The 13,182-nt window shown below is 38.8% G+C and overlaps 1 protein-coding gene across 1 annotated transcript in view; it reads right to left on the bottom strand.

Annotated features, from left to right (window-relative positions):
• The window catches only part of ttc27 (tetratricopeptide repeat domain 27), a 63,798-nt gene extending 60,594 nt beyond the window's left edge, over positions 1-3,204 (bottom strand). The window contains exon 1 of the mRNA XM_022765134.1: positions 2,937-3,204. Within this exon, the coding sequence (XP_022620855.1) occupies positions 2,937-3,027 (91 nt within the window). The 5' untranslated portion in view covers positions 3,028-3,204. The remainder of the gene's footprint in view (positions 1-2,936) is intronic.
• Between the last annotated feature and the right edge of the window lie 9,978 nt (positions 3,205-13,182).

The following is a 13,182-nucleotide window of genomic DNA, read 5'->3' as shown; positions in this document are numbered from 1 at the left end:
TAATAATAATAAGTTAACAGTTAATAATAAATAAACAATAATAATTAGATTAGATACGTATATATAATTAGATACGTATATATACGTATATATCTTTATACTTATAATTAAACTTATAAATAAATAATTACATACACATAATTACACACATAAGTGTATGCAAATTAAATGCAATTTGGTTATGAAAAATGCCATTTCTGCATTTCTAAATTTATTTATTTATGAATTTCAGCATTAATTTAATTATTATATATCTATTCATTTATTTATCTATTTCTGTGTCTGTATATAAAATTAGGCAGGCGGTCCTAGCTCAGTTTTCAGATAAATGTTATCAAGCTCCCTTCTGGTATCGTATAATTCTGAAATATTGCCAGGGAGGGACTTTTGCTTTTCGCTTTGATATCAAATCCTTCACCAGTCAACTGTCGGATCGTCATGTGATCTGACTCTGTCACTCTGTCACTCTGTGATCTGACTCTGCTCTGCTGCTGCTCAGAGCAGACACATTCAGTTTATAATTACAGCATCCAACTAAGTATTGATAACTAGCATTTTACAAGTACGTTTTTTATTTGATGAATATGGGTGCTGCATGAGACAAATTGGTTTTCATGTCTATAAAAAATTTAAAAAAGACGATAGGACCAGTGGGTAAGTTATGCAATCGGTGAGAGCCTGAACACTGTGTAACTCCAGTAACAGCTGCTACTACGACAACCCTAATTCTCACCTTCAGGTCAGTCACATGATCTCTTAACTGTACCCATGGCTTCAATAAGTAATTGCAGTGCAAATAGTGTTGTAAAGGAGGTGTGGAGATTTCATCTCACTCTGATCTAATGAAACCCAGGGGCGGCCATAACAGCACAGAAAGAAGGGAGGGAGTGGCCGAGGAGAAGAGGAGGGCTCTGGCTTTATGAGGGGGAAAATCAAAGTCTGAGCTATGGCCACATGTCTAATGGCATTTCAGCTACCCTTCAGGTCTGCCCATGAAATGGCAGCAATTATGGAAAACAAGGCAGAGGGCCTCAAATTAGTCCATAAGTTGTAGAGGTTCAGGCAATGAGCTGCAGTTAATAAGGAAATGGTGAACAGAATTTGCAGACGCGAACAGGGCTGAGAAGCGAAGATGACCGACCAGGTGTATCTCAGACAGACAATATATTCACTGTGCACAAGCTAGAACTAGCTAGAACTGAACTGCACATGATTACAGTCTGGTGGGTTCTGCCTCCACTGAATGGGTGGGGCGGTTCACACAGCCTTGAGTTGCATTACACCTGAATCAATTCATTAGGCCACCTTTAATTCTTAGTTTTATTGACCTGTGATCATTTTATTCTAGAGGCTTTTCCTCTGGTTTGATATGATGACAATAATTCATGATGAGCTTCCTGTGAGGAAATTGACAAATAAATATAAAGTGTATTTAACTTAACATAACCTGTGATCTCAATTTTAATTATTAAAGTAAATTCTCAAATGAAAGCAGGAATGAACTCAATCAGTACAACCACACAGTCGTCTCACTTCACCACTGTGCTGCTCTCAGTTTCTTGTTTTAACAGAAATACCCCCCAAATAACCCCCAACTCAAATTAAAGCTGAGATTTGGCACTTTAATGCAGGATCCATTCTTTTATTAGGGTTCAACACCCTGGACAGTCTATTACAGGGTTGACATATAGAAACAATCCACCATTCATGCTCACATTTACATAGGCATCTGGAGTCACCAATTAACCTGCATGACTTTGGACTGTGGGTGGAAGGCAGAGTACATATATATATATATATGTACAAATATTAGATTTGCATATGTGTGGCTAGTCTCTTCCATGGAAAGTAGCTAAAGTTTGTCCAAAATGTTGTATGTATCACAGTATTGAACTAAGTAGTAGTACGGTATAATATGTATTATAAGGTTTTGCATCAGCTATGAGAATGAGCATTCACTTCCACGTTGTATGAAACACTGTTGTTTCCTTGGCAATGAGCCTTCGTGCATGTGGGGGGCGGAGCTTCGAAAGGAGCACTGCATGGAGGGGTTTTGTTTTTTTGTTAAGTTAAAATATCAACATGGCTTACTAGACTTTTAACTGACAGACAAGAAGAAAGACTGCCAGTAGGTGACACTTAGTAAACAGTGCATGGTTAATGTTGTACAATTTAGGTGACTACCACTGTGCTATTTAACTTTAACTGTGCTCAGTGTTCGATTCCATTGTATAACCAGCGGTTTGTGACAGATGTGAACGGCTCAACATGATGAGGGCGGACTCCACTGATGTTACTTGTCAGCTCATCAGCAAACGACACAGCTACGTAACGACTTTCCATGTAGCTAGCTCCTCTGTTAGCAAACCTCAGTGTGAATTATCACCCTGCTCTCTACCTCGGTATTATTTATAGAGACGAAAAATCGGGCGAGCTAAAGCTAACGTTACGTTAGCTCTAATGTTACGAAAGTTGACATTTAATTAACATTATATTGTGTATGGTGTGTATGCCGAATTGCAAAGCTTCTCACAACAATTAAAAGTCTATATCAAGTATAATCTTATAACATATCTACTGTTGCCCATAAACGAGGCGACTTAAAACTGCCAAAATTTTAATGGGGTTTGGCAGGACGTTCACACACGGGAGAGAACAGCACGTATCGCTGCAAACAGCAGTTATTCAATTCATTTCAACTGTAGCTGTAGTCTAACTGCGGCCACAGCTTTCACTGTCAGTAACGGCTACACCGGTGTCGTTACCGTGAGTTTCATCAGCGGGAAAAGCCTCTACACCGCTGTGTAGAAAATGTCACTGTCCCCTGTAAGCGACCACCACCTGCCTGTGTATCGATCTGTGCAGCGCCCATCAGATGACAAAACCTGCTTTGCTCATGACGGTATATAAAATAAAAACACACCCCGGTGTCTCACCTGCAGTACTGAAGACACTCTGCTTCCATTGCGTTGCCTCGCTGGGTGTTAAAAAGCCTCGGAGAACGGGGATCTCCACGTCCAGCGGCATCACTTAACAGATCTGGTTCCTGCTAAAGTGTAATAGGAGCTGCCTCCTTCTGTCAGGACGGTCCCGGACCAGAGCCGAAGATTCACCGCTGTAGTAATGCGCCAAGTCACTGCTTCTCAGTCACAGATTAAATGTTTATTTTCACCCATGTGGTTTAAGTGGCATCAGTGAGCAGCCATGACAGATGCGCATTGCATTGTGGGAAAATTAATGAAGCCTTGCAGAGGGACGCCGGGCATTTTCAACGTTTGTAGACAGAGTTGCGATGTTAAATGTACCAGTACATGCATGTTAACTTCAGTTCATGTTGGGCCTATTTAACAGCATATAATAGTGACCATTATTTATGACAAAGCACAGATCAATGCAGTTATAAAAACTGCACCTACCAACAAAAACGGCGTAACATCCAAAATATATTTTTAATACTATCCTATATATTACTAATTCTTATTAACATATATGGAAACACTTTTTTATTGCTAATAATAACAACTCCATTTGTATAGCACATGTTTGCATAGATGCAGTATATTGCTTTAAAAAGACATCCATATCCTAGACTAGAATGACACTGAGTACAGCACATACCTCTGGCCAAACATCTTCTGCCCCCCAGATTCGGTTTATTATCTTGATCTGCAAATTATACAAACTCATGAATCTCAACACCATAATTTTACAAAAACATCCAGACATTAATTCCTAGGAAATTGATAAATGTGTTGAAAAGTGCCCAATCTCGCAGTCATAAATTTAAAAAATGAAAAAATTCTTGGATTCTGGAACCCTGCCCCTCAGATCAGAACCGGATCTGCACCAAAATTTAATGGGTCTTCCTTGGTCCATGGCCTATCCCTCCACCAGGTTTGGTGCAAATCTGTTCAATACATTTTGTATAATCCTGCTGACAAATAAACAAACAAACACAGATGAAAACATAATCTCCTTGGTAGAGGTAAAAAAAAAAAAAAGTAAACACTTAAAAAATCCACATCTATTCTCACTGTTTCAAAGTATAGTGTCATAACCTGGAGACTGGACAATGGAGAGGAGACTAAAAACAATTTACTGGGCACTAGAAGAGAAATTAAACTAAAGACAAACTAAACACAACAAAACCAAAAGGAGAAGACAGAGAGTGACTGCCACCAGCTTAGAAAGGCCAGTCAGTCCAGAGGCCTGTACTACGAAGCAAGTTCAATATACCCAGGATAACTTTTTTTAACCTAAGCTTAATTGAACCTAACATTGACCGTCCTGATAACCTGTACGACGAAGCAGGTTATCACCTGGCTCAGTTAACCCTGGGTTTACCTGTCTGGCTAAGAGCGTGTTCATGTATAAGAGGTGGAGTTGTTAATTATGAGCAAGACTGTCAGAACCATGAATGAAGTTCTTAATATGATATGTGAAAATACGATGATACTTGCCGGTAAGTTTGAGTTCAATCATGTCCAAAAGTGATATTCAACAAGGTGAAATGTAAACAATATGATCACATGACTAAAATAAAAAGAAATATTTCTGAATATGATTAGTATTAATGTCAGATTAAGGATATCTTGTAAATAAGTGGATGAACAGCCCACAACAGTGTGTGGATCATTGTTCTAATCAAAGGCATCAGAGGTTTAGTTTTTATTTCCAGTTATCGTCACAGAGTCTCCTCATGTTATTCTGAGCTGTGGTCATGGAAGAAGAGTAAGAGCATCCTGTATAAATGATGACTCAGTTTTTCCAGGTATCTGATTGGTCAGTAGTTTGGCTGTTGAGAGGTTTTGATTTGATCCTTGAAGTTAACCTGCATTGGAGCAGATTAGGAGTTCAGCGTAAATTCCCATGGTGATTTAAGTGAACCACCGTGGTAGGACTGAAAATCTAATCCTGTAGTTACCTTGATAACCTCAAATCATGCTCCGTAGTCCAGGCCTCAGTTGAGCTGAATATCTCTGACAACCTGACTCCGCCCCAAGGCTGCTGCAGGAAGAGTGAACATTAGATTCAGGCCCAGAAGGAAGCAGAGAGAACTGGTTAGGGTTAGGGAAGATGTTCAGGGCAGTTTAGTTCTTGACTATCTTAAGACAGGTTTTTGGTATAATGAATTCTGGGTAAATTAAGTCTTTTTTTTTTCAATATAAAAAAAAATGGCTGACCAAGCAACTGCTCAGCTCCATTTACCTCATCTTCCATGGACCAACTGTCTGCAAAATTTGCAAAACAGAGGATCACACTAAGGGAGGATGTTTCTTTCCTGATCCAAGAGTCCATTAAACCACTCCAGGCCTCGCTGGACTCCCCACAGACAACAGTGAACTCTTTTCAGAACCGACTCAACTCTGTGGAATCTGTAGCAGGTGAAAACTTTTAATGTCTATCGGTAGCAGAGTCCACCACCAAAACGCTCAAAACCCAAAACCAATCCATGTTGGACAGGCTTGATGACCTCAGAACCGATCGCGGAGAGCCAATCTCCGTTTATTGAACATTCCTGAAGGCAGCGAAAACAGTAAAGACAATTAAGTTCATGTCGGAGATGTTGATGCAGGTGATGGGCCCCAAAGTTTTCACTGCACCACCTGAACTGGAGAGAGCTCATTGTCCCCCGACTTTTGTATCCAGTCAGAGAAAATTGCCTCACCTGTTCCTGGTCTGTTTCTCCAGATTTCAGTGGCTCCTCTGCATTGGGCCACAAACCATGAGCTGAAGTTCCGGGGTCTATTAAGACTTCAGCCTAGCGCTTGCCATAAAACGTGCTGCATTTAATGATATAAAGCTAGCCCTGTACCAGAAGAACGTCTGATTCCAGCAATTACACCCGGCCCAGCTATGCGTTATACTGGAGTGAAGTCCTCACCTTTGATTCACCGGATGATGCTAAGAAGTTTTATGACCAGAGGATCAGTAAAGAATAGGAACATGTGTTTCTGCTTTGGACCATGCTTGGAGACGGTAATGTTGAACTATATGAATTGACTTGAAAATGTGTTTGTTCAACCATCTCTGACCTTATTCTGTCTGCAGCTTTTACATTATCGCAGACATTATTAATGTTTATACCTGTGATTGGGATGGTGATAAATTCATAAATTCAATATTTCACTAATACTAGACTTAAACTCACAGCAACTTATTTTTGGTGATGACCTAAACTGTGTTATTAATCCAATACTGGACTGTTCTAATCCTAAATCTACAACTCCTTCAAAAATGGCCAAGTCGCTTTCAGCTTTTATGGATCAAGTAAGAGGTGTAGACCCCTGGCGTTCTTTATTTCCACAAAGCCAATTCTTCTTCTTTTCTCTAGTACACCATTCATATAGTAGAATAGACCATTTTTTTATTGACAGAACTCTTCTTCCATGTGTCACAAGAACTGAATATCTAACTATAATCGAAAGAGATCATGTCCATGTGTTGCTAGACATTACATTTCCTCTTAAGTTGGAATGCCCTCCTTGGAAACTAGACAAAACTTTACAGGCTGACAAGGCCTTTTGCGAATTAATATCCAAGAAAATTGATGACTTCATAGAATTTAACAAAAAAGATTATATTTTTCCTTCACTCCTCTAGGAAACATTAAAAGTTGTAATCAGGGGAGAGATTATGTCATACTCAGCTAGGATTAATAAAATATGGAGACTTAAAAAAGATCAGCTCATTAAATCAATAACCACAGACACTCAATACTCTACCTCCCCGTCCTGAACTCTTTAAAAGAAAGCTAGATCTCCAAACTCAGTACAACTTGTTATCAACTGATAAGACAGAATGAATTTTTGTGGTTATGTCTATGAAGACGGCGAAAAAGCTGGTCGTCTTCTGGCACACCAACTTAAGAACCGATCAGTTGCTCAACAAATCCCACAAATAAGGAAACAAAATGGTGAATTTACTATTAATCCAGGGGAAATCAGTGACACATTTACTGCGTATTACTCAAACCTATATACGTCAGAAATAACAAACAACAGTACTGACATGGAAAATTTCCTCAGTGATCTCCAGGCTCCTTCTATAAACATAATGCATAGGACTAAGACTGAACTCCCATTGCAACATACAGAAATCATTAATGCAATAACATCAATGCAAAACGGTAAGACGCCTGGCCATGATTGCTTCCTAAGTGAATTCTTTAAACAGTTTCAAACAAATTATCTATTATTCTACTTGATATGTTTAATGATTCTCTCTCCCATGGGTCACTGCCACAAACACTGACTGAGGCATCAACCTTTTGGTAGCTTAAACCAGGTAAAGACAACGTAGAATGTGATTCATATTGACCCATCTCTCTCTTAAACAGTGATGTGAAGATCTTAGCCAAAGCTCTCGCTCTCTTGAAACCCTTTCTGGTACCCCACCGGGTCATTGTCTCACTGGACGCAGAGAAAGCCTTTGACAGGGTTGAATGGGAATACTATTTAAATGTTTAAAAAATTTGGATATGGCCCAAATTTTATTTCATGGATTAAACTTTTATACAATTCACCCAAATCCTCCATAGTTACAGATGGTAAGCAATCATGGTACTTCCAGCTGTCAAGAGGGACTCAACAGGAATGCCCAATCAGTCCATCGTTATTTGTCTTATCCGTAGAGCCCCATCTATCACACTCAAATCATTGCCATCAGTAAGTGGAATTCATAGAGGTGGAGAAGAACATAGGTTATCTCTATATGTGGATGATTTATTTATATCACACCCTCTTCTAAGTATACCTCATATTACCCATGCATTGAAGAACGTTGGTACATTCTCTGGGTACAAACTTAACTTTAGTAGAAGTGAATGTTACACTGTTAACGACCTAGCTCTTCAAATACAGGATAACGTTTTACCGTTCCAAATGTCTAGGAATGGCTTCAAATACTTGGGCATCGATATTACAAGAGATATGCAGGGCCTTTTTCAGGAAAATTTCTCTCCTCTATTTGAGAAAGTTAAAATGGATTTAAAGAAATGGAAATGTGCTCCCCAAATTCCTGTAATTGTTCCAATGTATCCCACTTTATCTTCCAAAATCTTTATTCCAATCTATCAACAAAGCTTTCACTTCGTTCATATGGAATGATAAGTGCCCCAGAGTACTTATGGAACTACTGCAGAGGCCTAAACTACAGGGTGGCTTAGCTCTACCAAGTCTTTGCTATTATTATTGGGCTGCAAATATACAAAACATTCATAGTCTTCATTCTCCAGATACAAACTTATAAGCTGTATCTTGTATTTCAACATCCCTGACACCTTTGGTCACTTCCAGCCTTCTCCTTTCTACCTCACACTTTACTAACAATCCAGTTGTCATCAACACCCTTAGGATATGGTTCCAATTTAGACAGAACTTTGGCTCTAAGACTTTTATTAACTTAACTCCTAAATGTAATAATCACCTTTTCCCCCAGCTAGATTATACTCAGCATTCTCTCTCTGACAAACACATGGGATTTCTACATTTAAAGACAGACAGGGGACATGGATGGTGTTTTTGCAAGTTTTGATGATCTGCCACACAAATTTGACCTTCCTGGATCTAGCTTATTTCGCTATTTTCAAGTGTGCAACTTCCTTCAGTGCCATGATCCCAACTTTCCAAACATACCCTCAGTTTCAGGCTTAGATGAGATTGTAGACATTCCCTTTAAATCAAAGGGGCTAGTTTCAAGAATAAATTACCTTATAGCTTCTCTTAAAAATGTAACTCTTGCAAAGATTAAGGCAGACTGGGTGGGTGCTCACTTAGGTGCTCTAGGGACAAATTCCCTTCCGTCTGGGGCGTCAGTTTTGAAATATTTAGGTAAACTTAAAACTATGCCCATTACTCCTTAGTAGCTTTTTCCATTTCAGGACAGTTACCGTATTTATTGTTTTATATATTTTTTATATTTATATTTTTATGGTTTTGGGTATATGAAAGTGACCAGATAAGGAATAATTTAGGTGGCCTGTTTTTTTTTTTATATGCCCCTCCAAGTGATTATAAAAAGGTACTTGGAGACATGCTTATTACACATGTATACTTTATTTATTATGTATTTAATACACCATGTACATCCAGCTTGTGTGCATATACAGATATTTACATGCATATACACAAGGACATTGGGCATGGCAAAAAAATTGACCTTGTTAATTTCATTTTTTATTCTTATTAGTTAATCAATTTACTTAATTATTTTGTTTCTCTTTGTTCTAGGTGAGCTACCCCATGTTGATTTTAGGTGGGGTGGGTGGGTGGGTAAAGAGGATATTTGTTGTTTATTGTAGGAAATATTTGTTTAAGTACATGCTCATTTTAACAAACAATATGTCAGTCTTTATTTTAGTGAAATTGTCTTACTTGCATTAGTCTAACCTATGAGCAAAAAAGACTGACCTAATACTACAGACCAGTCTGAAATATCTTTGTGAAACCAGCCCCTGGTTAAGGTGAGGGGAAACAGACTTCACTTCCCCCTGAATCTACTCCCAAGCATGGGAGTGTAACACCAACCCTGCAGGAGGAGAAATTATTTATGGTCGACAATTTTCAGCATCTAATGAATACTGAATGCTTTCAGTCTATGAGTCTGTGTCTTTGGCCCAAATCCAGGTATCTCAATAACTACTGTTCACACATTTACAAGTATTTTATCCATACCGTGGTGTTTAAATGGTCTGTCCATGTCATGCAGTAAATCATCCTGTATTCAAAAGAACAACAGCTCCTAAAATCAGGGACAGAAGAAAAAGAATGTCACTTCCATCTGAGTTACACCTGCTTTGAATCCTGGTCTGAGATTTTGGAGAGGCTCTTAATCAGTGGTTATGATTGGCCTCACAACACATTTCTAGTCAGAGACAATATATTTTAGGCTATGTAGTCAATATCTTGTCATTATTAATCAGTCAAGTCATGTATGTACATCTATACTTGAAGAGTTACTGTAATTAGGTGGTTTTCATCCACCTTGTATCAGGGCAGTTAACTGTTGTGACTGGCCATAAATGCAATAAGGTGCGATGATCAAATGAGTGTATGATGAATATTCTGTCTACAGCTTCAGTTCAGCTTTTGTGAACAAAGCCAAACTGAAAAAACCTATCCCAAATTCCAGGTACTGACTGTATGTACTGTCTGGAACTTATGTTACTGTTTTTAGAATTGTGAAGCATTATAATAGATTTGGAAATAAGTGGGTCATAAGGATATAAATAAACTCTGTTCTGACTGATATTTAGCCCTGACAGCCTCATTATGTCACATCAGTGAAGGAAGGTGTATCCAAAGTGATGATTATCACAGTGTACCTCTACCTCTAACAGAACTGGCAGACTCTTTTTTTGTCCAGACAGAACACTGATAGTCTCTATAATATCATACTAATGTATCAGATGTTTGTGTTTATTTAGACTCCTGTTAGCTACTGCATTGTAACAGCAGCTACTCCTCCTGGGAGCCATATAAATATATTTTCAATAGACAAAAACTACAAATAACAGTTAACATCCATACTCACGTCAACACCTAACACCATGATGACTCAAACCCTGTCTAGTACATAAAAATGCTCTGCATATATTTATCTTGGAGAAGTGAAAATACATAAAGTAACAAGCCATCATCCACTGAACCACGAGTAAACTGATGGATAGCTCTCCAGAGCCACATCACATCTTACAGGACAAAGTTACACTATTTTGTGTAGAAATAGATTAAATCCAATGCTGCTTCTTTTCAATGGGTAAGGTGCAGAGCAAATTTTGAAGTGCTCACAATGGCCTTTGCCCTCAGGATGGTAGAGAGTAGTGTGTGTCTTCTGAATGCTATAAAAAGGTTGCATAGCTGCTGTATCAGGACACTTTCAAAGTTTCTTCCTTGGTCAGAATGAAGGAAGGCACGTACTCCAAACTTGTAGAACCACTCAGTCACAAGGACACTTGAGGTAGCATGTTCATCTCTTGTAGCTAAAGTTTGGGTTAACTGTGAGAAATCATCTGTCATAACCAGAACATCTTCCTTGGCAGACTCAAGTAGGGTAAAATCTATTGTGAGCGTAATTGTGAGGATCACGAACCAGAAGCACGACAATGAGGCAGCAGAGTCTCAAAGAAAGCTCAGTTTACTGAATTCAGACAGTCACAAACCAGGTAATCAGATGATCAGGAAAACCAATCCAATGGGGAGCAGGCAGGAGATAAAAAAAACAGGCAGGCTGGGTCAAAACAGGTAGATCAGGCAGATCAGGCAGATCAGGCAGATCGGGAAGGAGGGAAGGAGGGAAGGAGGGAAGGAGGGAAGGAGGGAAGGCTGGAAGGCTTGGCAGTAAGACACAAGATAATCTGGCAGAGAGCAAGGGAAAATGGACTGGTATATATATTGAGAGACTGATGAGAGAATGAGCCACAGGTGTGGAGAAAAGGGGCTGGGAAAACCAGGTGAATGTGATGAGCAGAGTGCATAGTCTAATTGGGAGGCAGGATCTGAAATGAAAGGAGAGTTAGTGATGAAACAAGAAACAAAACTAGGTGAAAACAAACTAAGAGTTGGAGGGATTCATGACAGTAATATAACTTTCTATGTAACACAGAGTCAAGCACATGTTCAACAAATTGGTCTCTTAGAGGAACAGCTGAATTTACCATATCACCAGAGGTGCTTTTAGCCACCTTCTCCATGAGGTAAAAGAAGGCTCCTGAAGGGATTCAACATCGAGCTGCTTTCTAGAAAAGTAATTCCCTTGTAATGGCACAAAAGACTTTGAACCAAATTCTTGGAGAATAATCAGTATGCATTCTGAATCCTCACAATCTGCCCGAGGCTCCTCTTTAGCCTCACTTCCGAGGTGATCATAGATAAAACGAGAAAATTCATGGAGAAATTTTGAATGTGCCTGCTGCTTGGTGCATGTACTCGACTGCTCATGTTTCGTGTTATCTGTACAAAGGACATTACTTTCAGTTTCATTCATGTCATAGAGAGGTATCCTAACACTGACCTCAGTCACTGCACATGTCCCTCAAAAAGCCTTTTGAAGCTGTCACAACTGGCCAAAATAACCTCACACCATTTCAAACCCAAATTTGTCCCCACAACCAAAACAAGACGTATACACACGCACATGCCCTAACAGAAGTTGATCTGCAATGAAGTTATACCACTATATCCCCATGTAGACGATAGCTTCTAAGATTGAACTTTCATTACCTACCTCTTACCTTTTTGAGACTCTTATTTTGAAAGTGTATCCATTTCATGGAGATGGCGTGTGTCTGTAAATGTCTGTGCTTCTGTGTTTGGCAGTATGAATTGTATAAGGGTTTTTACAACAGAGCCAATAATTCCCTCTTACAATGTTGAGACTTTTATTTTGAAGGTTAATCCAAATCATGTAGATGGTGTTTGTGTGTTTCTGACAATATATGTATATATGTGTGTGTGTGTGTGTGTGTGTGTGTGTGTGTGTGTGTGTGTGTGTGTGTGTGTGCTTGTGTGTTTGTGTGTAGCTGTAGAGCTGCCCAACAGAATCTCCAGTAAGTTCTTTTTACCTGGTTGAGACTGGTGAATATCAAAAAAGTAAGGTGTTTGTGTGTGTCTGTCAATGTGCGTGTGTATATTGTTGTGTGTGGCAGTAGAGCTGTCTACCATGGAGCCTCCAAAACCTTGTCTTGCCAGGTTGAGACACTTTTTTATGTGATGAATATCCAAAGGTCCGAGAGTGTTTGTGTGTCTGTCAATATACAGTATATGTGTACATATGTGTCCAAAAATGGGTTCTTAACAAAATTGTCCTCACAATCATAGAAAGACATGAAGACACACACATATACAGTGCTGATTTGCCTTATAGATGCTTATTATGCATGCATACTGTATTTATTATGTATTTAATACACCATGTGCATCCAGCCTGTGTGCATATACAGATATTTACATGCATATACACAAGGACATTGGGTATGGCAAAAAAAGTGACCTTGTTAATTTTATTTTATTTTATTTTATTTTTTATCTCATTAGTTATCAATTTACTTAATTATTTTTGTTTCTCTTTGTTCTAGGTGAGTGTACCCCATGTTGATTCTGGTTGGGTGGGTGGATAGGTGGGTAAAGAGGATATTTGTTGTTTATTGTAGGAAATATTTGTTTAAGTACATGCTCATTTTAA

Source organism: Seriola dumerili, unplaced genomic scaffold (genome assembly GCF_002260705.1).
Source record: "Seriola dumerili isolate Sdu_G_001 unplaced genomic scaffold, Sdu_1.0 BDQW01000665.1, whole genome shotgun sequence".
Classification (NCBI taxonomy): Eukaryota; Metazoa; Chordata; class Actinopteri; order Carangiformes; family Carangidae; genus Seriola; species Seriola dumerili.
This window is presented reverse-complemented; position numbering and strand designations above follow the sequence as displayed.